The 24,908-nt window shown below is 50.2% G+C and overlaps 16 protein-coding genes across 16 annotated transcripts, besides 22 other annotated features; all 16 read right to left on the bottom strand.

Moving 5' to 3' along the window:
- Positions 1-24,908: a sequence feature (heterozygous, non-Esmeraldo-like haplotype).
- Tc00.1047053506727.150 (hypothetical protein, conserved) lies at positions 232-660 on the bottom strand (the record flags this gene model as incomplete). The annotated part of the gene is made up of 1 exon (XM_806346.1): positions 232-660. One exon carries the CDS (start codon positions 658-660, stop codon positions 232-234), a length of 429 nt encoding a protein of 142 aa, XP_811439.1.
- Positions 717-749: a sequence feature (AT_rich).
- Positions 934-1,560, bottom strand: Tc00.1047053506727.140 (hypothetical protein, conserved; the record flags this gene model as incomplete). The annotated part of the gene is made up of 1 exon (XM_806345.1): positions 934-1,560. One exon carries the CDS (start codon positions 1,558-1,560, stop codon positions 934-936), a length of 627 nt encoding a protein of 208 aa, XP_811438.1.
- Positions 1,877-2,272, bottom strand: Tc00.1047053506727.130 (hypothetical protein, conserved; the record flags this gene model as incomplete). Its single annotated transcript, XM_806344.1, has 1 exon — positions 1,877-2,272. The coding sequence occupies one exon, from the start codon at positions 2,270-2,272 to the stop codon at positions 1,877-1,879; it is 396 nt and encodes a 131-aa protein (XP_811437.1).
- Positions 2,327-2,351: a microsatellite.
- Positions 2,352-2,378: a microsatellite.
- Positions 2,511-4,748, bottom strand: Tc00.1047053506727.120 (hypothetical protein, conserved; the record flags this gene model as incomplete). The annotated part of the gene is made up of 1 exon (XM_806343.1): positions 2,511-4,748. The coding sequence occupies one exon, from the start codon at positions 4,746-4,748 to the stop codon at positions 2,511-2,513; it is 2,238 nt and encodes a 745-aa protein (XP_811436.1).
- Positions 4,972-5,010: a sequence feature (T-rich).
- Positions 5,110-5,139: a microsatellite.
- Positions 5,142-5,169: a microsatellite.
- Positions 5,324-5,360: a microsatellite.
- Positions 5,668-5,720: a microsatellite.
- On the bottom strand, positions 6,079-8,322 carry Tc00.1047053506727.110 (hypothetical protein, conserved; the record flags this gene model as incomplete). The annotated part of the gene is made up of 1 exon (XM_806342.1): positions 6,079-8,322. One exon carries the CDS (start codon positions 8,320-8,322, stop codon positions 6,079-6,081), a length of 2,244 nt encoding a protein of 747 aa, XP_811435.1.
- Positions 8,446-8,467: a microsatellite.
- Tc00.1047053506727.100 (enoyl-CoA hydratase/isomerase family protein, putative) lies at positions 8,618-9,607 on the bottom strand (the record flags this gene model as incomplete). The annotated part of the gene is made up of 1 exon (XM_806341.1): positions 8,618-9,607. The coding sequence occupies one exon, from the start codon at positions 9,605-9,607 to the stop codon at positions 8,618-8,620; it is 990 nt and encodes a 329-aa protein (XP_811434.1).
- Positions 9,868-9,891: a microsatellite.
- Tc00.1047053506727.90 (enoyl-CoA hydratase/isomerase family protein, putative) lies at positions 10,088-11,227 on the bottom strand (the record flags this gene model as incomplete). Its single annotated transcript, XM_806340.1, has 1 exon — positions 10,088-11,227. One exon carries the CDS (start codon positions 11,225-11,227, stop codon positions 10,088-10,090), a length of 1,140 nt encoding a protein of 379 aa, XP_811433.1.
- Positions 11,552-12,730, bottom strand: Tc00.1047053506727.80 (hypothetical protein, conserved; the record flags this gene model as incomplete). The annotated part of the gene is made up of 1 exon (XM_806339.1): positions 11,552-12,730. One exon carries the CDS (start codon positions 12,728-12,730, stop codon positions 11,552-11,554), a length of 1,179 nt encoding a protein of 392 aa, XP_811432.1.
- Tc00.1047053506727.70 (hypothetical protein, conserved) lies at positions 12,896-14,056 on the bottom strand (the record flags this gene model as incomplete). Its single annotated transcript, XM_806338.1, has 1 exon — positions 12,896-14,056. One exon carries the CDS (start codon positions 14,054-14,056, stop codon positions 12,896-12,898), a length of 1,161 nt encoding a protein of 386 aa, XP_811431.1.
- Positions 14,414-14,435: a sequence feature (AT_rich).
- On the bottom strand, positions 14,491-15,285 carry Tc00.1047053506727.60 (hypothetical protein, conserved; the record flags this gene model as incomplete). The annotated part of the gene is made up of 1 exon (XM_806337.1): positions 14,491-15,285. One exon carries the CDS (start codon positions 15,283-15,285, stop codon positions 14,491-14,493), a length of 795 nt encoding a protein of 264 aa, XP_811430.1.
- Positions 15,325-15,349: a sequence feature (AT_rich).
- Positions 15,426-15,474: a sequence feature (T-rich).
- Positions 15,659-15,691: a microsatellite.
- Positions 15,821-15,879: a sequence feature (A-rich).
- Tc00.1047053506727.50 (hypothetical protein, conserved) lies at positions 15,949-16,389 on the bottom strand (the record flags this gene model as incomplete). The annotated part of the gene is made up of 1 exon (XM_806336.1): positions 15,949-16,389. One exon carries the CDS (start codon positions 16,387-16,389, stop codon positions 15,949-15,951), a length of 441 nt encoding a protein of 146 aa, XP_811429.1.
- Positions 16,718-17,272, bottom strand: Tc00.1047053506727.40 (hypothetical protein, conserved; the record flags this gene model as incomplete). The annotated part of the gene is made up of 1 exon (XM_806335.1): positions 16,718-17,272. The coding sequence occupies one exon, from the start codon at positions 17,270-17,272 to the stop codon at positions 16,718-16,720; it is 555 nt and encodes a 184-aa protein (XP_811428.1).
- Positions 17,324-17,425: a sequence feature (T-rich).
- Positions 17,739-18,098, bottom strand: Tc00.1047053506727.30 (hypothetical protein, conserved; the record flags this gene model as incomplete). The annotated part of the gene is made up of 1 exon (XM_806334.1): positions 17,739-18,098. One exon carries the CDS (start codon positions 18,096-18,098, stop codon positions 17,739-17,741), a length of 360 nt encoding a protein of 119 aa, XP_811427.1.
- Positions 18,409-21,498, bottom strand: Tc00.1047053506727.20 (hypothetical protein, conserved; the record flags this gene model as incomplete). Its single annotated transcript, XM_806333.1, has 1 exon — positions 18,409-21,498. One exon carries the CDS (start codon positions 21,496-21,498, stop codon positions 18,409-18,411), a length of 3,090 nt encoding a protein of 1,029 aa, XP_811426.1.
- Positions 21,756-21,784: a microsatellite.
- Positions 21,870-21,901: a microsatellite.
- Positions 21,980-22,419: a mobile genetic element.
- Positions 22,454-24,181, bottom strand: Tc00.1047053506727.10 (uncharacterized protein; the record flags this gene model as incomplete). The annotated part of the gene is made up of 1 exon (XM_806332.1): positions 22,454-24,181. The coding sequence occupies one exon, from the start codon at positions 24,179-24,181 to the stop codon at positions 22,454-22,456; it is 1,728 nt and encodes a 575-aa protein (XP_811425.1).
- Positions 24,209-24,261: a sequence feature (T-rich).
- Positions 24,416-24,712, bottom strand: Tc00.1047053506727.4 (hypothetical protein, conserved; the record flags this gene model as incomplete). The annotated part of the gene is made up of 1 exon (XM_806347.1): positions 24,416-24,712. The coding sequence occupies one exon, from the start codon at positions 24,710-24,712 to the stop codon at positions 24,416-24,418; it is 297 nt and encodes a 98-aa protein (XP_811440.1).
- Positions 24,883-24,908: a microsatellite.

Genomic DNA, 24,908 nt, shown 5'->3' with positions numbered 1-24,908 from the left:
GCACCTCCATTTATTTAGAAATAAATGAATGCAACAACACAGCCACAACAAAAAAAAAGGTGAAAAATTAATGCGTGGGTAAAAAGCAGCAGATTACACTTCAATAATAACGCCTGCCAGTGAAAGGGAGCGACACGCCCCCGTTGAGAATTGTGCAAGACAGAAATAAAAGATTTGCAAAAGTCTGTGAGAAGAAAGGGATGCCGCCTCCCACAACACGGTTTTCTCTCACTAAAGAATTTTTTGCGACTTCTCCTCCTTTCGCTTCCGCTGGTTCTCTTTCTCTTGCACCTCCACAAGGGGTATCGCGAGAGGCACCCCACATGTTTGATTTTCCACGAAACGTCCGTTGATGAGCTGGAGCCAGTTGGGTTCATTTGGTACCGTGCGCGCGAGTACGACGTCGCCATTCCTGGGCGTCCACGGCGTGTAATTTGGGTAGTGATTGCTGGGTAACACATGCACCTGGCACCGTGGGCGTCCAATGGGACTCCAGTCGATTACGTACAATTGTCCCTCACTTGGGTCAAACGCCTTATAATAGTGCATCAGGTAGTAGTCGCTGGCTACACCGTAGAGACCAAAAAGGACCAGGCCACGTCGGACATACGCCGCCTTTTTGCCGTGCAGGAAGTTTTCAACGGACACCCAGGAGCTCATGCCATTCACCAGGAAATTTTATGTCCCTACAGACCTTGGAAAGCAACATCGCCAGCAAAATATATATATATATAATAGTAATAATAATAGAAGGTCCATGTGTTTAGCAGTGTGTGTACATAAAGAGATGCATAGAGAAATAAATACATTACGCAGAAAATTAAGAGGCCACAAATATTTTCCACGTGTGGATATTTGTGTTTGTTTACTCATTATCAAAAAATGCCAAGCAAAAACAAAATAAAGAATGAGTGATTTCCCCTATTGAAGGGGTCACTTCTCCTTCTTCGAGTCAAACGACGTCATCCCAGCAGCAGCAGCATCGGTGGCCCCTCTTCCTGTTGTTGCTGTTGTTTTTGAGGCTGATGCGGCGGCGGCGTCTGCCATTTCCTTCCGCAACTGTCTTCGCTTCGTGTCAACCATCAGCCTCAACATCTGCAGAAGGATGCGCCCCTGCAACAGCAGAGCAACAAGGAAAATTGGGCAAAAGTACACCACGCTGATAAACAACCCACCGCGGTCAAAATAGTTCACCCCCTTTTCCACAAAAATCTCCGCTGCATGCAATCGGCCATATTCGTTGAGGTACGAGGAGCACCAGCCAAGAAGCAGGACAAAAAAAGCCACCACAAAGATACGCTCCGCCGACGCACGCCAGGTGAGCACCAAGACTAAAACAATGACAAGAGTGTGAAACAGCGCAAGGTACGTAAAGAAAGGCTCAGACCAGTTCACCGCCGCCACGAAGTCGCTCACCTTTCTGTAGATAAACGGCAGCATGTCGCTTCCACCGTCCCTCCATGACGCAGCCAGTCCATCCAGCAACGTGCCCCATCCTGTTGCGTTCAACACCTCCAAATGAGCATCCTTCAGCGTCTTGCGAAGCTCCTCCATGAACATTAACTGACAATCGCCCTTGCCTTCACTGTAGCTATAAACGCTACCAATGACAATATAGTGCTTGCAAGTACAACCCGGAAGCAAAAATTAAAAAAGAAAAAGAAAACAAATTTCAGCCAAAGCGACATCGTCTTATCCACCCAAAGACATTCATTGCAGCGCAAAGATGCACCGTCCCCAACGACACAAGCACACAGAGACAGGAATAAAGAGAAGTGCGTGTGCGGTGTTCGTTTCACCCACCCACTCACCCTCCCCGGACAAAAATATCATTAATCACTGCGGTTAGATATAAACACCTCAAAACATCTGCAGTTCACTTCGTTTTTTTACTAAGCTTCAGCTTCTTCGGTTTCCTTACCGCCAACGCCATTGTCGACTTCTTCCCATTCTTGTGGCGCGCCATCAATACCCCTGTGTGTGTTTTTGATCTTGTGCCAGTGGCACAATCGACGCAGAATCCAACCACACGGCACTCCCGCTGACAATTCGGGCAGTTCCACAAAACACCTTTGTGATCCTCAAACCCCTCGTAAATGTCAACACGACTTTCGTGGCCAAGACGAATCTTCATTTTGCTCTTCATCTTGGGCCGCGTTTTCTTCAGATGCACCGACTTGGGCACTGCCGGTAAAACCGGCGGAAGAACACCATCGTTCGCCTCAAGTACCGCCTTCCGCCGCTGTCGCTGCCTCCTCGTCTTGGAAACCATCGTCAATTCTTGCAGCAACGGTGGGCCCGCTACTGTGTTTCAGGTGTGGCAATAAAAGGAAAAAAGAAAGAAAGAAAGAAAATAAATAAATAAATAAATAAATAAACTTTTTGTTCAAATGACAACAAGAGAACAAAAAATGGAAGAGAATATAAATTTGGTTCTTCAGCCGTTTACTATGCTCTTCATTCCCTTTCCCTTCCTTTTTTTTTTTTTTCTTGGCACCTCCGCGTGAAACTCAATAAAAGGAAAATCGAGGTTCGTTTCCCTTTTCACGCGCCTCTTTGATGCGTTTCTCATACTTGGGGGCGAGCTCCTTTGCCTGTTTCCACGCAAACTCCTTCATGGGTTCCGTCAGACGGTTGTAGTACTTGTTCTTCACCTTCTCCAGCTTTTGAGGATTGTGAGCCTTCATGGCAATGTTCATCATCGAGGCAGGGCCAATGAGAGCAAGGTTGCCAGCCGTCATATCACTGTTTGGAAGCCGCATGTTCTTCCGCGGGTCATTAAACCAGTGATCTTTTTTGAAAAGATCCTCGCTATCGAGCAGCTTGTCGTCATCGTCATCGTCATCGTCAAAGGTGATTGCCCTGTTTTGCATTTTTTTCACCTCCGTGGTGTCGTACCCTGCACGGTCCATCCGGTTGATCCAGTATGCGGTACTCATGGGGGAAGCAATGGCCTCCTCGGCGTGTCCCTCACTCACACGCTGCTCTTTGGGTTGCAGCTCCGCCTCCGCAAGGGTCGCCTCGTCTGCCTCAGTTTCCAAAGGCACGACATGACATGCCAAAAGACCGGTACCGCCAAAGGGCACAAATTTCACACGGCGACCCTTCTTTAAAAGAGATTTGCACGTCTTGTAATCCCTCACATGCTCCTCGCCGTCACGAAGAAGATACCGATTGCCGTCATCACCCTGAATGACACCCTGATCCTCTAAAGACGACCACGTAATCAATATTCCTTGCACCCAGTTGGCATCGGCTAAAAGTTCCCCCGTTCCGCCATCGGCTGCAATAGCATTGCTATTTTCCCCATCCGCACCGGCAACAAAAGAGGCAGCATTAACGGAAGAAATTCCATCACCAAAAATAGTCGTCGTCTTTGTAGGTCCTTTTTGCCTTTCCAGCATGGGCATCACAGAATTAATTTCCCGCGTAGCAAGCGAAAGGATGTTTACCTCCCGTGCGTTGCGACGATTTTCTTTATCGACGGTAAAACGAACAACAGCTCCACGAATAGTGTTACTTGTTTGGTCGATAAGTTGTATAAAATCTGCCGCGGAGTGAATATAATACAGTCGCCTGTTGCCCGTCTCCACGATGCCCTGTCCCCCACTCCATCGGGTCACCACACCGTAGAGGGGGCCGGTGGGCAACGGCTCATCCGCGTGGTCCATCTCCTCTTCAAAGAGGGTACCAAGTTGTTTGACACGTTTCGAATGCTCCGTAGCGGCGGCCTCCTTCGCCTTAGCCTCCGTTGCAGCAGTCCGTGCCTCGTCAAAGTTTACACTCCCACTCACTCGGATGTTTTCGGCAAAAACCTTCAAAGGATGACACCCGTACGCCACCTTCGAAAAGGTTACGGTGCGGCCGACCAAGTTCAGCTCCGTCGGAAGCGCCGTGTCAAAGGAATCGACATTGCGAATAATGCACATGCCCTCCATGTTATTCTCAGATGCATTCCTAGGGACTTCCGTGGCATTCTCCAGCACAACGCCACTACGATGCAGCGAGGACCACGCCAAAACAACACCCGTCTGATGGGTGGAAAGTACCTTCCGTTGTTTCGTCTTCGCGGCCTCAGCCTCTTTTCGCCGTTGCTGCAGGACCTCGCGGGCTTTTGCATCACTGCCAAGTTGACGACGTAACCGCAACAGTTCTTTTGTATCCTCGTCCAATACCACGAGATTGCGAAGATCCTTTACACCCCGCGGAGCTCGCACACTCTCCTCTTCCTCTCCTTCAATTTCTGTATTCTCTGCACCCTCCCTATTCGCAGGGGCACTTCCTTCATTGCTCCTCTTTGACATCACTGTACTCAAGTCAACAGTAATGTTTCCAGCAAGTGGCTGCGGAAACAGTGCCGACGGAGAGGATAAGGAAGAGGCGCATGTGGCGCTTGGTTCTGAGGTTGCCTCTGGTGTCGTCAAATTACTCGACTCCAGACAAAATCCAGCGAGAAAATCAACGGGACTTTTTCGCTCATAACTCTTTGCCGTGATGGGCTCCAAACGACTGCGTGTGATGACACGGTCCACGTCTAGAGTGCCGCAAATGGCCTCAAACTCGACCGCGGCGCCCTCCAATTGGCGCAGTCGTGTGGGCAAAATAGTCTCAAAAGCGCGAGCATTCGGAATTTTGTACTCCTTGCCATCCGTCGCGCAACGAATAACACCGTGCCGCTCAAACGGATGCCACGAGATCACCGTACCGCGAAGACGCTTAGAAAGCCACAGTAAGCGGGCACGTCGCATAGCCACAAGATGTGCCTCCGCCCTTTTCTCTCCACACAAAACGCAGGTACAGAGACCCTCTGCTCAGCGGGTTTTCTTTACCCTTCTAGACGTCTTTTTGTGTGTTCTCTGGCCCTGCTGATGGCATCAATAATCGCGGCCTCCCCAATCAATACGGCGCAGTGAAACGTGACCGCAACGTAGTCCGAGCCCCTTCCTTAATTCCCTCCTCTGCTCCTCTTGCAAAAAAAAAAAAAAAAAAAAAAGACACAGAAAGAAGAAACATCACCGCCAGAGAAATCATCGGCAGTGCAGTGCAGTGTAGTGGAGAGGGCAATGCTGTTGTGCCAGTGTTCTCTGTTGGTATGTGTGTATATATATATGTTTGCTTGCTTGCTTGTTTGTTTGCTTGTGTTTTCTTTTTTTTTTCTTTTTTTTTTTTGGCCAAGAGAAAAAATGCACAAAAACGCGTGTGAGCCCAGTAAGTAGAAAGGGGAAAAAGGGAAAAAAACAAGGGCAAAGAAAGGCGAGAAAACCCCCCGATGGCCCACAAATATATTCTGGCACTCCGCCACACTATTCCGAGTAATCAATAATTTATTTTCATCCTTTATTTTTTTTCTTGTTTTTATTCCTGTCGCACTGGTTCCTTCAATGTCAGCCCTCAATCCACAAAAACTGTTCGTCCCTCCTCTACCCTGCCTCCCTTCCTTTGTGGGCCTCGCCGCCTCCCTCGTCGCCTCTCGCATGTATTTTTCTTCTTCGGCTGGTGGAAAAAAAATAAGCAGGAAGGGAGGAGGCGGAGAGAAAAAAAGGAAAGAGTTTTGCCCGTTTTAAGTGCAGCCCCTCAGTCAGTCTACTTTTCATCGTTTTATTTGGTGTCTCCTCTTTTTTATTGCTTGTGTGTGTGTGTGTGTGTTCCTGTTGCCCCTGTCCTCCCTTTTTCTGTTTGTTTGTTTGTTTTTTGTTGTCTTCTGTTTTTGTTTTTTGTTTCCGACGGGGGAGGGCATCACTTCCCACCATTGGCAACATCTCAACGCAACGATCGCCCTGTTCCCGGCATCATTCACTAAGATGAGCGTCGTCCATCAACAGCATGAGACTCACACCATCGGGATGGAAGGAACTTCAGAGAACTACATCATACGTGTTTATACATATGAACAGATATATGTGTCTCGCTTTTCTGCAAAGCATTTCAATGCGTGTGGCACGTCACACCCCCATGCACGCAGTAAATGTGTCACTAGTTTATATATATATATTCCTCCTCTTTCTTTTTTTTCCCGTATTCATGACAGCCACATATACCCGCATTCCCTTTGCCCACTCCACAACACACGCACCCAACTCACATTGCCACAGCCTCACGCTTATGACCACAAAAGGCACAGAACTTTACCTTCTCACTAAGGTGTTTTTTTCCACACTCCGTACAAAATGGAACAAGTCGTCTAGGCGAATATGGTTCACCAACGGGACCGCGTCTCACGGCCTTAAGTGGAGTATCAATTGGACGGTCATTGCCCAACGGACGGTATGATTCACGTTCAAGAGGTGTTATAAGCGTCAATGACGAAGGACTCCTCCGCCCCCGTGGAATTTGGCGCAAAGAATTTTGCTTTGAGACACTGGAGGCCGTCTCCAAGGAATACGGAGGGGACGTACTCTTTTTACCACGGCACACGCCTCTCTCATCTAAAGTGGCTGGATCGTCACGGCGCAAAGGCGCGGCGCGGGTGCTGATTCCAGTTACCCGGTACCGTGTACTAGCAGTAGCCGTCCGCCCAGCTACGACAGCCGGACTGCGAACGGCTCCTGCACTACGAGGCTCGGGCTTCGGCTGTGTCTTCGTCTTCGTCTCTCCTGAAACGACAACAGTAATTTTCGAAGTCCCGTTGCCACTCTTGGCTTTGCGTTGCTTGCTCGTAGACGCAACGACCAAATTTCGGTTGATGACTGAAGTTGACTTTTTTGCCGCCACTTCTGTGAAGGAGGGCGCCTCCACACTGTTACGAGACTTACCTACTAATGGTCGTTTGTTCAACGCGCCAGGCTGACGGTGGCCCTCATGACGTTCCTCCACCCTTGATTTGTCGATAGCAACAACAGGAGCCGCGGCACCCGCTCCCGGAAGAGAACTTTTCGGAATTGCGGCGCGAGCCTTTTTGCATTCCGGCTGCGAATTCTCCTTTATGACGCCTTCTGTTGCTGCAGACGGCAGCTCCTTCATGGTCGATGATCGCAGCATCGCCTCCGCAAACTGCTTCTTTGGCGGATTGTTTCCTGCTGAGCGTCCCGTGGGGCCGGGAGGCGTACGTCGTAAAAGTGGCTCTGGAGACTTGATTGGCTCCGCGGACAGCAGTCGCCTCGCATCCTCCTCTCCCATGCTCCTTCTCGAGTCCACCGTCAAAATAATAATTGGGGGCGAAGTGGAGCGTCCTCCGCGGCCTGGTGTAGGCGTTTTTACTTTATCGACTTGTTTACCGCCATTCGGCTCCCCACGCCTAACTTTGCCCTCGAAAGGAACGGCCGATGCGCATCGATTCCCCCCTGCGTCTAATGCACTCTGGGCATGTCCAAATCCATCTCGACCGTTTACGGGCCCATCACGGCCCCCACTGCCAACTCCTTGATTTCCAACTGGAGTCCTTAACGGCGGGGAAGGATTCGCTCGGGGCGGTGATGGACTCTTCCCCAATATCTCTGATGGCTCTCTCTCAAATTTTATTACCCGAGACATTGACGCCCCCGATCTGTGTTCTTTCCTTAGCAAATTAATATTTTCGCAAGTCGTTTGTTTCTGAGCCTCACTAATTTTGGTGCTTGGGTGGTCCACACGTCGATGTTGCGGTGGTGAAGGCGTGTCACAAAGGGAGGAGTTGATTCCTTCCTGCCGCCGCGGTAAAGGCATTGGTGTCGTCATGTTTGGCTCAGGCATCGCTGAAGATGTCATCAGTCTCTTGAGTGCGCGGCCTCTCGATTCCTTACAGAACGGCAAGCTGCCGGCCGATTGCGTACGGAAGTAGTGCAACAAACGCCTCTCTGATCCACACGAACTTTTCTCATTGGGAGATCGTACGCGTGTACTAGGCGCGTATGAAGCCACAATTCGCATCCGCTCCCTGTTCTCCCGCTGCATTTCTTCTAAGTTTTGAAGGGCCCGCTCTAAATCCTTCCGCTGCCTTTCCCCTTCGGCAGGGTTTTCAAGGGCTAGCTGTTCGCGTCTTCGTCGTCGTCTTCGGCCAAAATCGGAAGCGAAGCTGGACATGCTGCCGATGGTGACGTCCAGGTCCGCCGCTTCTAACACGGGAGATGCCCCCGTCCCCACCCCCGGCGTCGTCGCTGTGGATGTGTCTAACGAACGGTGATACGGGCGGACTGTGCTGGAGAGCGTGAAGGGGGGTCGAAAATTATCCTCTTTGAGAGACTGCAGCATCTGGCTTGCCCAGTCCTCTCCTTGGGCGGAGAAGGGTACCATCTCCTTCCCCCTGCCTGCAGAGTCGTCCGGACCTGACGCGCCCTCCTCATTCTCCTTGTTGGCCCGGGGGCGCACGCGGCTGGTACCCTCCCCGACGCCCACCCCCTCACTCATTCGCGGTGAGTCGCAAGCAGGAACAAAGCGGGAAACCAGCTACTGAGACAAAAAGGAAAAAAAAAAAAAAAAAGCGGCATCTCAATCAGCGGTAACTTCACTTCAATCACCTCGCCTCTCCCCAAAAAAAAAAAAAAAAAAAAAATGAAGTTCGGCGCAGCAATCGCTCGCAAATCCAAAAATCGCACGATTTTTCCATCAAACTAACAGAAATATCACAAGAACAAAAGAAATCAAAAACATATGCAGCAAAACACCAAAACTGCCAGAAAAAAAAAAATAAAGAATGTCCCAATTAGTACGGCAAAGTCGGATGCCACTGGCGAGCTTGATTCCCCAAAGGCTTAAAGTACGCCTCCACATAATCCGCAGTGACGTCGGAAAGCTTGGCCGGCTTCCACTTGGGATCCTTTGTCTTGTCAACAAGCAGTGCCCTCACCCCTTCATGAAAGTCCGAATTGACATGGGTCCTCAGAGACCCAATGTAATCCATTCGAAACACGTCTGCGGGATCCGTCATTTTCACGCCCCTCTTCTGCATCTCTAGGGACACGCGGAGAGATGTGGGTGCCATCCGGTTCAACGTGTTTATGGCACCCTTTGCAAATTCCCCACCGTCAGCAGAGAGAGACTCATATATGCCCTCCACGGTGGTTTTTTCCTCCAATGCAAAACTCTTCTCAATGGTCTCACGGTGGGGCTCAAGCGTAAACGGTGGCAAATCCTTCACAGCAAACTCCTCCAGGCATGCCTCCACCTTCGCAGGGTCGTCAATGTGGCACAGGCGTTCCTCCAGCTCACAAAAGCGGGCTGACGGGACGTAATGCGTTGCAAGACCCGTGTGTGCCACATCGGCCCCCTTCAGCCTAGCTCCTGTGAGACCAAGATACAGGCCAAGTCCCTTCATCTTTAGACGAGGCAGAAACCACGACGCCCCCACATCTGGAAAGAGACCAATGGCCGTTTCAGGCATTGCAAAGACGGCACGCTCCGACGCCACACGATATCGCCCATGGACAGAAACACCGACACCTCCACCCATGACGTAGCCATCCCACAGGGAGACCTGCGGGTTCGGCATGGTAAGTATGTGATAGTTCAATTGATATTCCGTATAAAAGAACTCCGCAGCGACGTCATACCTGTCTTTGAGACTGACGATATCTCCACCAGCGCAAAAACTCTTGTTGCCTGCACCCTTGACAACAAAAAGCGCAGAGTCCCCTTTGGCGTGTGGCTCATGAACATACGCCCGTTGCATGGCTTTCACCATTTCCAAATCCATAGAGTTCAGAGCCTTCTCACGATTTATAGTGATAAGACGAGTATTGGTGAAGTCTCCCACAACAATTTACCCGTGAAAACCCGTATTGTTCGCCGCATTGCGTCTTCTTCAAAAATTCCAAATCTTCCCAAGTATAAATTGTATCCTCCTCCTCTTGTCTCTGGCTCCCTCTATTTCCCTTCCCCACCCACCTTCTCTTACCTTGTATTTGTTTACGTAACAACACCACACAGTGTGAAGTAGGCAATACCCTCAAAGTATTTTCTTTTTTTTTTTTTTTTTTTGGCTTTTCCTCGTTGGAAATATATATATATATATTGAAAGGGGAAAAAAAAAATTTCAATGTGATGCGTTTGCGCTCAACAAATAAATCTTAGCAGCAGAATTTCTTTACTCATGTGGCAGTCTTTTTTTTTTCTTTTTTTTCCCATTGTTCTTACCAACGTCCCTCACAATTTTACGCAAAAGGCGCGCAGGAGTCTACACCCCCTCGCCTCTTGCCTCCATCATTGTTTCCAAAGGGGCCTCTGGGTCCCACGGCACAAGGCCCACGCTGTCAAAGAAATAATCCACTTCTGCCGCTGTCACTTCCTCAAGCGTCCTCCTCTCCCACTGCGGATCGCCTGTCTTCTCAATCAGCAAAGCATTCACGCCAATTGCAAACTCGTTAGTTGACGACATGCGTTGAATAACACCATATTCCAATGACATAGCCTCACGTATGCTCGTCATCTGAGATGCACGTCGAAATAATTCCAATGTCACTTTAAGAGATGTAGGCGAAGCCTTGCGTAACAGTTTCAGCGCCTCCATCGCAAATTCCCCACCGTCAGCAGAGAGAGACTCATATATGCCCTCCACGGTGGTTTTTTCCTCCAATGCAAAACTCTTCTCAATGGTCTCACGGTGGGGCTCAAGCGTAAACGGTGGCAAATCCTTCACAGCAAACTCCTCCAGGCATGCCTCCACCTTCGCAGGGTCGTCAATGTGGCACAGGCGTTCCTCCAGCTCACAAAAGCGGGCTGACGGGACGTAATGCGTTGCAAGACCCGTGTGTGCCACATCGGCCCCCTTCAGCCTAGCTCCTGTGAGACCAAGATACAGGCCAAGTCCCTTCATCTTTAGACGAGGCAGAAACCACGACGCCCCCACATCTGGAAAGAGACCAATGGCCGTTTCAGGCATTGCAAAGACGGCACGCTCCGACGCCACACGATATCGCCCATGGACAGAAACACCGACACCTCCACCCATGACGTAGCCATCCCACAGGGAGACCTGCGGGTTCGGCATGGTAAGTATGTGATAGTTCAATTGATAGGTTGTTCTTAAGAAAGAACACAAAGTGCCATGGGCAACAATACTTCGAACGTCACCACCGGCGCAAAAACTCTTGTTGCCTGCACCCTTTAAAATATAAATCGCACTGCGAGGAAGGCTTGGATGCGGTCTCTTTAGGTGCAGCCACAGCATGTGTTGAGCCATCTCAAGTGACAGAGCGTTAAGCATGGCTGGGCGACAAAGCGTCAGGAGGCGGGCACAGGGAAAGTTCACAACATGCAGCGTTCCTATACTCTCCCCCTTTGTGTCGTGCGGAACCCTGTCAAGGCTTTGAGTCATACTGGAAGAAGAAGAAAAAAAAGACAATTATAACCAGGACCCTCTTTTGTTTTATTCGTTTCCTTTTTCCCACTCACTCTTCGCTTATGGCCGTGCCGTGTACGATGTGACCCGCCGTAAAGCGTCCCCACATAAATTCCCTCCTTTTTGTTATGTTTTCGTTGGCGCATTGGTTGCAGAGAACAAGAGAAAATAAAAATAAAAATAACAGAATGGAAGGGGAGGGCAGAAAAAATAAGAGGCGAATAATTCGCCCCGTCTGCGGGCAACGCCGTGGACCCCAACACCACATAACCAACAAGCACACCTCCCCATAGCACACCTTTACAACCGGAATACCGCAGCACCGGCCGCAAAATCCCCGTTGCAGAACCCATCCTCCGTCTCCGTCTCTGAATCATCAAACGGGGCGCGTTTCCGCTTCGCAAGTCTCATATTCGTCTTCGACTCGCCCCCATTCGCCTCATACGTGTCTCGCACGGGGTACTGACGCTCCCCCACTGTGGCAATAACCGTCCCATCTTCGAGAACAGACAACCCTGCAGTCGGCCCCAAAGATTTCTGAATTCGTCGCGGTTCACGCGCAACAAAAACGTCATCGAAGACCAACACGCCACCGTCATGCGTTGCCGACACCAGACACGTTCGCCGCCCTCCTGTCCCTCGTGGCAAAATAAGCCCAAAAAAGGCGGTTGGTTGTGTGGACACCTTTCGGTCAAAGGTCGCAAAAATCTGGTTGCTTTTGCGAATATCCCAGCAGACAATTCGATTATCACCAAGTCGACCTGCGGCAAAAACAAGATACTCCAGCGTTGGATGAACCTGAATCTGCGCAACACCCGACCGCAAACCACGTAGTACGGCCGCCGCTCCAAAATGCCGTGTATCTATAACATCTACGTTTCCAGATCGTATAAACCCTGCCAACAGCATTTCTTCCCCATATGGCGGGGGTCCATCTGAAAGGGCGGAGACAATACCCTTCGAACAAGGCGAGCAATACGATGAATGAACTGTATCCCCTTCCCTAAGAACATCGTAGAGACGTACGTGGATACGGTCGCAAGTGCCGCCGTACCCACCCGCCAAAAACGTGTGGCAGCGGGACCATAATAACGCATGTGGGCTTGCTGGTTTTCCAAGAGCGTTATCACAGCAGTACGAAGCGCGAAGAGACGCGTCATCTGCGTCCCACATTTGTAACGGACAGCTGCTACATGCCGTCAAGAATGCGGCGTAAGTATTTCCCTCCTTAAATGGACACCAGGCCACATCAATGGCAGGATATGGGAGTTTCACCCAAGGGGCAGAACGATCCAGAGAAATAGAGGGAGAAGTATCCACTTTTTCAGCGTCCATGGCGATAGAAGGGACCGAAGGTTTACTCCATGTTGCTAGAATTTCTCTCTTGCACCCAGTCAAACAATCGGGTGCAACTGCAAAACGACGAAAAAGGACGTTCTTGGGGGCCTCCATTATCTCAGGCCCTGCTAGAGACGCCATTTTTCCTCGTAGGGGTAAAGGCTTTCAGAAAGAAATACAAACCAGAAAAAAAAAAACATATATATAGAAATGTGGTCGAAGGACACAAGCAGATTGAAAAGTCAGCATGTATTTAAGTTTGCCACCAAAACTGTGACGGTAGAATGAGAGTCCATAAATTTTGGCTTATGAAGCCAAATCATCCAGGGCTTGCTGAATTGCTGCCATGACGTGACACTCCTCTGCGTAGTAGGGACTGCGAGGGCCTTCCCGCTCATGACGTTCCTCTGCCTCCGCGACGGCGTCCACAATCTGATGAAGAAGCGCCCGCATCGTCGCTACTTCTATCTTCAGCGCACACTCGGTCATCCGGATCGTCGTCTCCTCAAACTTCTGCACCTCAAAGAGTTTTTGTGCAACAGCGACACGTGCTTCCATATCCCGCAAGAAGCCCATACAATTCTTTTCTTCTGGTGGAATCATGGAGTATGCACTTGATAGCTTGGTGCGGAGCGCTTTTTCCCTCGACTCCATAATGGTGGTAAACTCACGCTCTTCTCTATCGCTCTCATTCTCTTCCGCCGAGCAGGATGACCGGACACGCTCCAAGATGGCAAGAAGCAGTGGATGCGGCCGGTAACTTTTTCCAGTGAAGTTGTTCCCCTTGCCACGGTGCTCAACAATCGTGCTGGCATCTTTCCCCTCCCCCGTCTCCCCTTGCATCCCTCCAGTTGCCCGGCTTTCTTTATGCTCGGACGCCGTTAAGTGAATGGGCGGTGGTATTTGCTCGTACGGACTTTTGAACCGTGTGGAGGTCGTGGAAACTGTTTCTTCCACCAAAATCTCCTCAGCTCTACTATGATGATCACCATTCTTGTGGTTCCCTTTGTTTCCATTTTCACCGGTGCCTGCGGATGGCAAGGGGGTCGATGGTATCGACGGCTGTGCGCTCTCTTCAATGCGCAGACTGCGTGCATTATCCTGCAACCGCGTAGCCGTCGGCGTGCTATTCATGGAGCTCGTGGACTCCGCTCCACTCAGCAGTCTTCGCCATGTCGACGAATTCCTCGCCAGCTGAGGAATAATTTTCGGTAGTTCTCGCAAAAGACGGTCCTGCACAGAGGAAAAGACAAGGTTCAGCATATTGTCGTTGTTTTTCGTTAAGCATGTTTGCCCCTGCGCCGCCTGGACGCCGCGCTTGAAGTCACTCATCGCCATGTCGCATTCGAAACGACTGGGAACGGAGCGAAGAAAACCGTACAGCGTGCAAGAGGCCGTGACGGGATCATCCGCCGCCGTTGCATGATTCGAGTTTACAGTGCGCAGACGAATGATTGGGAGCGACATCTGATGCCTTTAAAAAGAGAAGGTGGTCCCCGTGAGGGCTCCCTGAGCCAGCACCTCCTCTTTTGTTGTTCCTCCTTTCTTTTCTTTCTTTTTTTTTTACTCCCATGCACACACACAGAGAGAAGAAGAGAGGAAGGAGTCCAACACAAAAAAAAATAACGCTTCAAAAAACGAGGGGTGCAATACCACGACGGGTAGAGGGGGGGGGGGAGGGGTGACGTGCAAACACAACAGGCAGACGCACCAACGAAATAAAAGGTTCAAGATTGTGTGGGACAAAAAACAAAAGAAAAAATACTTTTTTTTTCTTTTTTAGGCAAAAAAAAAAAAAAGAGGGGGCCGGTGTGCACTGACTTGAATAAATAAATAAAAAATAAAACAAAAATCAAAGAGGGGAATCCAAATGCATACGCCCTGCTGCGGGCAAACGACGTCTACGAAACGTTGCCGTCAGGCGCCTCTCCGTCATCAAACCTCGAACAGTTCCGCGGGGGTGTTGGAGCGCGTGGGGTGTGCTGGAGGTTCTCCGACCCCGCACGCGGTGCCAAGAACACGTCAATAAATTGTGTGATAAAATGCACCCAGTCATTGCGCTCCTCGTCACTCCCGGCGGCAAAAATCAGTTTGCTGCACGCATCTTTTTCTTTCCGGTACTCAATTGCGAAATACTTTTTCTGCGGATCGACCGCCTTGGGGCAGTCCTCCGGCAGGATCCGCGGCCAGCAGACCGCCGCCCTTTTAAATCGACTACCGCGGGAGTCTCGTGTCTCCTTCCAGAACGGAACGTGGCCCAGCGGCCTTGACGCATTGGAGCGGCAGTGTTGCTCGCTTTTGTACCACATGACCCCCTCGTGCTCATCCACCAACAAAAACCGCAAAACGAACTTCTCGCGACCAAAGGACCCCTTCTCAAGATGGAGAATTGTCCCCTCCTTGCGTGCAGCCGCTGGTGCCCTCGCCAGCGGTGAATGCGCCGCCTCCGTGCACGAGGTCAACTTTTCATCGCACGGTGTGCTGGGCAAACTCAGTAACAAAACTTCCCGCTTCGGCCCCATGTCAACTGAAGATGCTCGCAATGTCTCATTAGCGCAGCCTGTGGTGTTGCTTTCATAACCAATGCCGTATTTTCTTCGCGCCTCACGGCTGCGGCGCAACTGCACCTCCACCAGATGAATTTCGGTACGAATCCGACTTAAAGTCTCTGCATGATTGCAGCCACAAACCGTCATGCGGTCAAGTGGCGTTTTACTTTATTTATATACGTTTACTTTTTATTTATTTTTTTTTTATTTTCACTACTGCTACTGAGAACGAGAGGGTGTGCCGCTACGGCCGCCAGATCGCGACTAACCGCATCGGCGCAATTCATAGAAAAAAAAGGGTCAAACAAAAAAAAAAAAAAAGGCAGAAAAAGAAAACCTTTAAACAGACTGAAGAAGCCACACCGTGTTAATTGAGGCTCCACCGTCACCCACTCCGCATGTCAGCACCGCACCCACCACATTTCCCACTCACACGGCCCGCCCTAAAACCTGCTAGCTGTGTACATCTCAGCGACGTGTAGCCCTCTCCACGCATTCTCCCGTGCCTCCTACGTCAGAACTCCCCCTCTCTCTCTCTCTCTCTCTCTCCCTCAGAAAAATGTCAGAAGAAACATCCTTCAATGCCATCCCTCCATTCCCCTTTTCAGTTTGTTCACAAAACAAACACTCCAGATGTCAATTCTCTTCTTCTTCTGCTTCGCGTGGAGAATTCAAGTTAAGATTTTTTGTTGTTTTTGTTTTTTTCGTTTTTATTCCTGGTCTTCTTTTTCTTTTTTTTCTACTTCCCTAAGCGCCACGCATGCAGAGGCCGTCGCCTCTTCTTCCTTTGCCTCCTCAACCTCAGCGCCTCTAATCCTTAATGAGTTTCTCCGTGCCAGGAATTGAGACGGTGCCGGCGTAATGGTGCTTCGCCATTGCACCGGGTTTGTTCCATGAAAGGTACACCATCTCCTTCGCGTACTTCTCCTGCGCCCACGTCGGCACATCCTGCCTCAGTACGAAGCATGCGGACGCTAGCGCCTGGTACCAGTCGGCATTAAAAATCATGAAAAAGGCGGCTAGGGCCGACGGAATGGCAAGAAACCCGTTGCGCACAACGTTGTAGCCCGTACGGTTGTGGAAGTGGCCGTACTGAATAAACGACGACCACAAACGCCCGCCAAGACCGCCGCAGACTGTGATGGGGTAAAAGTTGTTGTACGGTGCCATCCACGTCACTTTGTTCCAGTTAAAGCCGAGAAAGTCCCCGGCAATCAGGCGGGCCGGAAGCGGCGCTTTGGGCGGGGCCATTATTTCTGTCTTATCTCTTCGCTTTCTTCTGCGCTCTCGCACTCTACCGCACACGCACGCACCCGACCATTCAGTTGGTGGAGGGAAACAAAAAGACAACAACAAAAACAAAAAAAACAGGCAACTTCACGTGAGAAACAAAAGCGATGGAGCAAAGAAATCAAAAAACAACGTTCCCCACCCACCCACCCAAAAAAAAAAAAAAAGAACGTCGTCGCAGACCACACACTCAGAGAAAGGAGAGAGCAGCTACGTCTACAGGCACGCGGCTACCGGCATCCGCAAGAACTGGACGATAAGAGCGGAAAGTCGGAAGCATTAAGTGGAGTCACTCCGTGTTCACGTGAAAAAGTTCCCGGGCGTATCGCAACGTTGACAATTCTGTCCGCCGCTCCAGATCCAGACGATCCTGCTCCACCCGCATGATTTCTAGTCTCTCCCGCCGTCCCTCTTCCTCATCAACAACACGCTCACAGTGTTCCTGACGAAACGCGTCGTCTTCCTCGGCCGTTTTCTCATCGGCCACAGCCGCGCGGCGGGCGAGAAGTGCCACCCTCTCGTGCTGCACCTCCAGCGCAAAGGACTGCGCCGCCGCTTCCTCCTCGCCAATCTGCTGCGTCAGCTGCTGCACCACGGCGTCCATCACCGCCTCGTCCTGCACCGAGGTGGCGCATGACAGGCACAAACGCACCACCTCCTGCACGGAGGCCTCCAACTCTGCAAAAGCGGCGCGCTCCTCCTCCGCCGCCCGCTGCGCTTCCTCCTCACGCAATCGCACATCGCCCTGCAGAAGAACGTTCTCCCTCTCCTGCACCACAACGCGGCTAAGCACCTTTTGGCTCATAAGCGCAAGTGACTCACTCGTCGTACTGCCGGCGAACATGATGACGCAAGAAATAATAATAATAAATAAGAAACGCCACACGCCACCTTAAAAAATAAAAATATATATTTATTTAAAGAGAAGGCACAAAAAAATAAATAAATAAAGAGGATAAGCAAAAAAGAAAAAAAGAAAAAAATGAAAAGCAAGGAAGTACACACAAGCATTTCAATGCTACCAGCCACCGCATAGATCCGAATCCCTCGCCTCAAGCCTTCTAACAGCACCCACTCAACGCCATCTCAACACACGCACCCGTGTCGCCATATTCACTCAACCGCTTACAAAAAAGGCAAAAACAAAAAAAACAAGCAAAATATATAAGCGCAAAAGCCTACAAAGTGCAATTCGTGGTACAATATTGTACCTATCTGAGTGATTTTTTTTCCTTTTCCTTTTCCTGCGTTCCCGGTCCTGTTTTCCTTCACCCTTCTTGTTTTGTAGGCCAACTGGCAAGTCCCACCCATCACACATGGCCGACCTCCGATGGTTGATTCATGGCATCAAACCGGTCAACGCTCGCGCCATCATCTTCGTACCCAACACCAACAAACACTCGCTCCCGCCGCCTCTTTAAAAAACTCGTGATGGCCGACACAAACCCCATCAACAGTTTTTTCACCACAACAAACGGCAGTGTCAATGTGCCTGTCGACTCCCCCACCGTAAGAGCAGAAACGATAAGGGCAACGTAGTGGCAGACACCCGAGAAGACTACAAGAAGGGCAAACTGTGTATTGGTGAGAAGTGCGTGAAGTTCCTTGGAGTTCCCTGACGCGTTGGATGAATCATCGTAGGAATGGCTCTCAGAGAAGTTGGAGGGCATTCAGTGGAGAAATAGTGACCCTCCGCGATGTAACAAACCCGTTTTTTTCTTCGCACTTCCTTTTCTCTTGTGGGTTTGATACTAAACCCGCATCACGGCTAAGATGATGACAGTGTGCCATTCGCACCCCCAAAAGAAAAAATAATAAATAAAACCCACCCGGCATCGCTCAAAAAAAAAAAAAAAAAAACAGAAGCACAACCACCCCAAGCCAAAGAACAGCCAGAAGAAGAGGAACAAAGCCAATCAAAGGAATAGAGAAAAATACACCCTTTCCCAAAAGAAAGAATGGCAATATGATGAATCAGAGTTAGTGCAAAAAGGACGGAGTAACAGCCAAACGATTCCTACGGCGTGTGTGTCTCAGATCCCTCTCCCAGTCATTTACCGGGCCGTCTTGGCCGCCGCCCAAATAACGCAGCTTATTGCCCAATCGCTGCATTTTCCGCCTGTGGTGCGACCTTGCCCGACTGCCAAGAAGGCTGTCAAAATCATTCGTAGCTGCTGAGGAAACCGGCGCCTCCACCTCGTACTCGTCGTCCCGCATCTGTGGGCCCTCGTCGCCGACCGTATTCATAGGCCCCCACGCCGTCGTGGGGTAATCCAACCGGCGCAGCAGGTACCGCAGCGCGTCCCCAATCGCCACCACACGCTCCTCCAGTTCGCTACACTCACGCACCGTTGCGCACTCCAACGTCAAAACAGTCGTGTTCATTTGCGTATGCGGGCAGCGTTGTACTTTTGCCTGGGCCACCACCACAAGCCTGCACAACTCGCTCGTCACGGCTTCATGTATTTCCATGTTATCCCCCTCTGGTTTCACTATTTTTGGTACTGCTGCTTTCAAAAAAACTGTCGACACCCCTTCAGCAGCAAGGGCTGAGGCACCCAATCCCGATGGAAAACTACCCAATACCTCAGACACACGTCGCAAAGAAATCTGTCTGGCATGTAACAACTCCAATAGTGCCGCAACAGGAAGTTCCAACACGTGGGAAGACCGATAATTCTCATTTGTGGAGTCACAAAGGGCAAGCGCCAATAGCGTGCCACTCAAAGAAGAAACAACGACGCCTTCCCGTTGTTCCGAGCGCCTCTCGGAATCAAAACTGACGCATACCCCGTAGTCAATAACGCTATATCCATTTTTACGGTGTGGTGAGTTCAAAGCATTCGCCATGTAAAGTGTCGCTGGGGTTACGGCCACAAATGCACGTTTCTCTTCGCTTCGGTGGATAAGAAGACCCCAGTGGTCATGTAACCGCACCGTGTCAAGCCAGGGAAAAGCGGAAATGGCTGGGATGTCAGTCTGTCTGACCAATGGTGGCAATGGCGGCAGCGGTAAACCGGAAAAACTCGCATACAGCTGAATCACACAAAAAAAGCACACATCACCGTCGGTACGCAGTGGCGCAGCCCTCCACGAGCAACGAGCGACCATCGACACTATTTCTTCATCGCAAAAAGACGGATCCTGCTCTGGAGGCCCATCCTGCAGTGGGACCCACCTTTTTAACCCCTGATGGCCTCTTGCCATAAAAGAACGCAATAACTCGGCTTCTTCTCCTGTTGTACGCTCCAGAAGAGAAAAGGGACGGTATTCACGTCCCGGGTATTTTCGCTTAAACTCCGTGAGAACAGAACAGATGACAGCCTCATTTTCAAGTGGATTCATACTGTGCGTCGCATACACGACAACGCCCCCTTGCATTCCTACATACTCCAACGCCTGTGCAAGTTCCTGCCGCAAGTACGGAAAGAATTTATTAACTTTCGAGCATACAGAGACAAATCGATTGGCAACAGCCTCTTTTTCCTCGTCCTCACCGCTGGCCCCCAAAACAGTGCGTGGCCTACGCCCGTCTGCAGTCGTATCCGGAAAACAAAGCACCGCATCACACTTCCCACGCAATGCCTCCCACAGGTGCCGTGAAGGGCCCCGTCCTGTTATACGATTCTCAATCCCCACATGGTAACCTGGAGAGTACAACTGTCCCACGCCCAATGTCGCCTCGTCCTCAGGCACTTCATTCAAAGTGGCCCTGGGGCGTTGTAGAGCGTCATGGTGACGTCCTGATTTCCTCTGTGAAGGTTTCGGCAAAACAAGAGAGATGACAACGGCTTCTAAAGACTTTTCGCCCGCCCCTTCCGCCACGTCGGCGCGTGAAATTACAAAGTGGCCAGCAATGTCTTTGCCATAGGAGTAGTGCTGTGCATTGAGGGAACGACTAGACATGTCTAGAATAATAGCGCCATTCCCCGCATTGCGGCACAATCCACACGCTAAAGGAAGCATCAGTCCGAGCATATCCATATCAATAAGTGTATCTGACGCTATCTGCCGCTGCAGCCAGTAAAGATGACCCGTTGAGAGCGGAGCTCTTGGTATCTCCGACTGCAAATCCAACGCCGTCTCCTCCCCAATTTGCTCCAAAGTAAACCGTTCACCAGAGCCGCACTCCACTTCCTTTGTTTCATCCTTCCCTGTGCGAATCGTCTGAAGTTCATGTGTGCTGATCCTATCATTTAGTATTGCCTCCATAAGATCCACCTCGGGGCTCCTCATTTCCGTCTGTGTTTCAGCTGAAGAGCATGCCGGAGATGCGTTGCGGTCGTCAGTGCTATTCAAAGCAAGCGTTTCTTGCATCTCTCGTTGGGCAAGAAGAGAGCGTTCCTGTGTGTACGGAAGGCGGAGCGGATCCCCAACGCGTTGGGTAGGCACAGCGTCCACCATGTAAAGCAACGGGTGGACGTGGTGAGGCAAAAAAACAACGCCGCTCCGCCCAGCTTGCAACGCCCGCAGGTGCTGCTCCAGTTGGCATCGAATCATGAGACGAACAAACGGCAACCCTGCGTTCATCATCACCATCACCGTTGGGGGCCGAAGCATGGCGTCCACAAATTCGTACTTCTCCTCCGCCCGAATAATTCCCTGCTGCACGTAAAAGTCAGCAAAAAATTGACGATGAACATCGCGCTCCTCCTCCTCGCGCTCCACGTCCGATGCGGGGGTGCTCTCCAACGCATTCTCCATATCCACCTCACTGTCTGCCGACTGCGCCAGCTCTTCAAAAAAGCTACGTGACAGCTCTAGTGCGGGAATTTCATGCTCAGCGCGGTCCTCCCGCATCTCCTCTGCGAGAAATGCCTCCACCTCCTCGTCCGTTCGGAAACTCACACCCTCCACAAACCCGCCCGCATCGCGATCGGAGGCGTCTGGCAAAAGCTGCACGGGTCTCGCCTGTCTCCATGTACCCTCCAGCACCTCCCGTCTCTCCTCCGACGACATGCGACCAATTTTCCCCCAGCTGCCGCGCAGAGACGGAGCCGGAAGCGAGGCAATCGTGTGAGGCACAGTTCGCCTCTTGCCGCGCCGTGCGAGACGAGCAAAACGAAACATTCCCGTGTGGCTGCCGTGTTGCCCTTACCCCCGCCACTGACGCGGAAATTAAAAAAAGCAAAAAATAAGATAAGAGAATGTAAATATTCTGTGGGAGGAAAAACCAACAAAAGTAACATGGCGCGGATGCGTCTTCCCGTACACCCGCCCTGCCACCCCGTGGCAAAATACACACGCACGCGCTATCAGAACACACGCTAACGTTGTTACACAAAAACGACCGCACTCAAAAACACACGCGCATAACTCGATTTTCAAACAACAACAATAATAATAATAATAATAAACAGAGAAAGAAATAAAATGCAACGGGGCAAAAAGTAAAATAGCATGCCAGGATACGGTTAGGAATTGCTTCAACGTTTTGAGTAAAAGAAATAAATAAATAAATAAATAGTTAAATGTCTATGGTGATAGTTACTTATTCCCATGGCTTCAATAATTCCAGTGACCAATGTGTAAACCAAGCAATAAATAAAAGAATAATTTTCCGGGCCGCTGGCCGGATCCTGAAATTATTTATGGAAACCAAACAAGTTAGGAAAAAAGGTTCTTTAGTTAATCGCTTCAATGTTTTCTTTTCATTCAATATATATAATTCTGTGGACCACCAGCATGGTCCTTCGCTCTCAGTTAGGATTTGAAGTATTTGTTACTTACGAAGTGGCAGACTTTGGGGTCCTCCAACCACAAGACCCCGCCGCGTGGTAGGAATCAAAAGGGGGTTAGGGTGGGATGGCAAAATAAAAACAAATATTATCCGGCCTCTATCGGCTCCCTGCTCTCCCCTACAAAGTCGCATTCTTCCCAGAAGATTCATACGGTAGAAAGTATCATGAAGAATGCCTTCATTTATCAGGATATACACATACATTAATTAAGTTAGCCAGCTACCACGCGATCATTCTTTTCACAAGCTCCCAATAAAAAAGCCACGTGTTGTTGCGTCATACTACTAATGAGAGGGACGATTACTTGCCACACGCTTCGCGATGGAGCGAATAGAACGCATGCTAATACCACACAATTTATCATTCGCTAAAATACGACAGAAAAGTGACGGAGACATGTAGAAATCTAAAGAAGATGGGTCTAGAGTTTGCAACACATCTTCTTGCGAGCAATACGACCGTGGAAGAGAACTCAGTGCATGCCTGTTGTACAGACCAAACCGATACACAAGGATCGCGAGGGTGGTGCGGTACAGATAATGTTCGTCCAACAGAAAAAGATCCCAGACGTGCAAGGCAACAGCAACAGGCAATGTCCTCAAGAAAACTGTGGTCCACCAGTCTAATAAGTATACATCCAGTGGCACTTCATATCTTTGAAAGAGCCCATATAAGGCCGAATGGGCCTTTCGTAGCACGGCATCAAATATGTTAAAGTGCACCGTAATGCCTTCTTTTCTTGACCGGATGAAAGGAGCCAAATGACCGTACTCCAGAAGGCTAGTAAAACATACACACAACTCCCATGGATCTTCAATGACGAGAGAGAGCATCATCGCCAGACAAGGCATATCCTTTACATATACAACCTCGGGCCGAAGCTCCATGTATGTTTGAAGCAACGAATCCACTCTTCGTACAGCATTCTCATTGAGCAAAGAAGACAAAAATAAATTGTTTCCATCACCATTTACTGCATGCATAGGGAATACCATGTTTGGATAAAGAAGAGAAAAAGATGAATCGACAGAAACTCCCATGGATTTTTGTGCGCTTTTGTGCAACCATGTTCTCGCATCCGAAACCAATGGAGTTGGGCTTCGTGCTGCGTCATGGTCCTCGTCTTCATCCTTACCATCCTTGGTACTATTATTACAAGATGCATCTGAAGTAACGGCTTCCGTCGTCCCATCCAATCCATTTTCCAACCTTTTCATGTTAAACATTTCCAGCAGTGCGTTGTTTCGGTGCTCTGAAATCGGCAGTGGAGGTTTGGTGTCGACAGCCGAATCGCTGCAGCAGCCTACATGGTATTCCTGCAAAGGAGTCGCCTGATCCGCCAAGGCCGTGTCCCTCGCTCTGAAAGAATTCGCGTTGGAAGTGTTGGGCTCCTCCTCCTTCGTTGACGGTTGAGAGGCACGCTGCATCACCTCCGTCGGCATACAGTGCGGCAGACCCTTTTGCAGGTCTTCAATAAGCCGTGACCGCCACTCCGCAAGTGAAATCCTAACGGTGTTAGCGCGGGAAGAGTCGTTGGAAGTCACAGCTGCAGCGCGGAGACTGATAGTCGCAGAAGAGAATGCATGAAAATCATATGGTGAGCCCTCCTTCTCCCCCGCCATTAGGCCCGGGGCTTTTTGTTGTGCCGCTTCAAATTCTGCCCTACTTATTTTCAGTGCATCGCCAAGCGCCATAACCCACGTTTGTGGCCGCAGAGATGCTGGCACTCCAGATTGCAGTATGATAAGGCACAATTTAACTCGATCCGCCTTTGCAAAGTCACGGAGTGCAGATTCCCAATACGCAGCGGCGGCTGCCCTCAACTGCCGCTGCCGCCGTATCGCCTGTGCCTCCTTCACGTAAAACTGCCGTCGTGTCATAGTAAATTGTTGAATAAGAGACATGTGCCGCTCTGCCTCACTCATTTCTTTGGCGGGTAAATCCTCGCTCACCATGCGACCGGAGGCTGCGTTTATTTCCTCCGCCGCAGTCAAAACTCCCAGCGGAAGCATCAGCCTCTGCCACTAAGTCCATTTACCAAAATAAAAGGATAAAAATAAATAAGAATGAAAAATAATAAAATAATTAAAAAAAGATGCTGTGCAGAGAAAATACGCACACATCTGTACATGGCGGGATGGAGAGGGGAGAATACATGTGAAAGTGCGATTCCGCGCAGTGGGCATTCAGTACGACCGCCACATGCAGTGAAATGAACAGACAACGACCGTCTGGAGTTAACACCTTCACTCGGAGAACTCCTGAATAACAACCAGCAGAAACTCGTCGTGGCACTTGATAATTACCTCGCTTGTGCGAGAGCGTACTCGCAGGGAGTCTAGAGTATCGTCCGCATAAAGCAATGGAGCCGCCTCGCGTGCCAGTTCTGCGGCCATATCGGCGTATTCCATCGCCCTCGTGCGGTCTAAGTCCTGAAAACTGTCGCGTATGGGTTGCCCGTCGCGGTTGCACACAACAACACCAGTTACGCCTTTGGTGTAAGTAAGAAGCTCAAGAACACTCTCCACGCGCTCAGCCGTCATGAATGATGGGTCCCACTCTTCTCCCCCCGCTAACTGTTGACGCGGCCCTTCCTCCTTTCTTCCGTTCACGTCATTATGCCAGAGAGGTGGAGATGCAAGAAGAAAACACAAAGGAAAAATAAATAATAAAAACAAAAAGAAACCAAAAAGGACGCATCCTCATGTTTCTGCCCCCCCCCCCCCCCCCCCCCCCCCC

Source organism: Trypanosoma cruzi, genomic scaffold, assembly GCF_000209065.1.
Source record: "Trypanosoma cruzi strain CL Brener 1047053517029 genomic scaffold, whole genome shotgun sequence".
NCBI lineage: Eukaryota > Euglenozoa > Kinetoplastea > Trypanosomatida > Trypanosomatidae > Trypanosoma > Trypanosoma cruzi.
The sequence above is the reverse complement of the archived record's forward strand: the minus strand, read 5'-3'. Positions and strand labels throughout refer to the sequence as shown.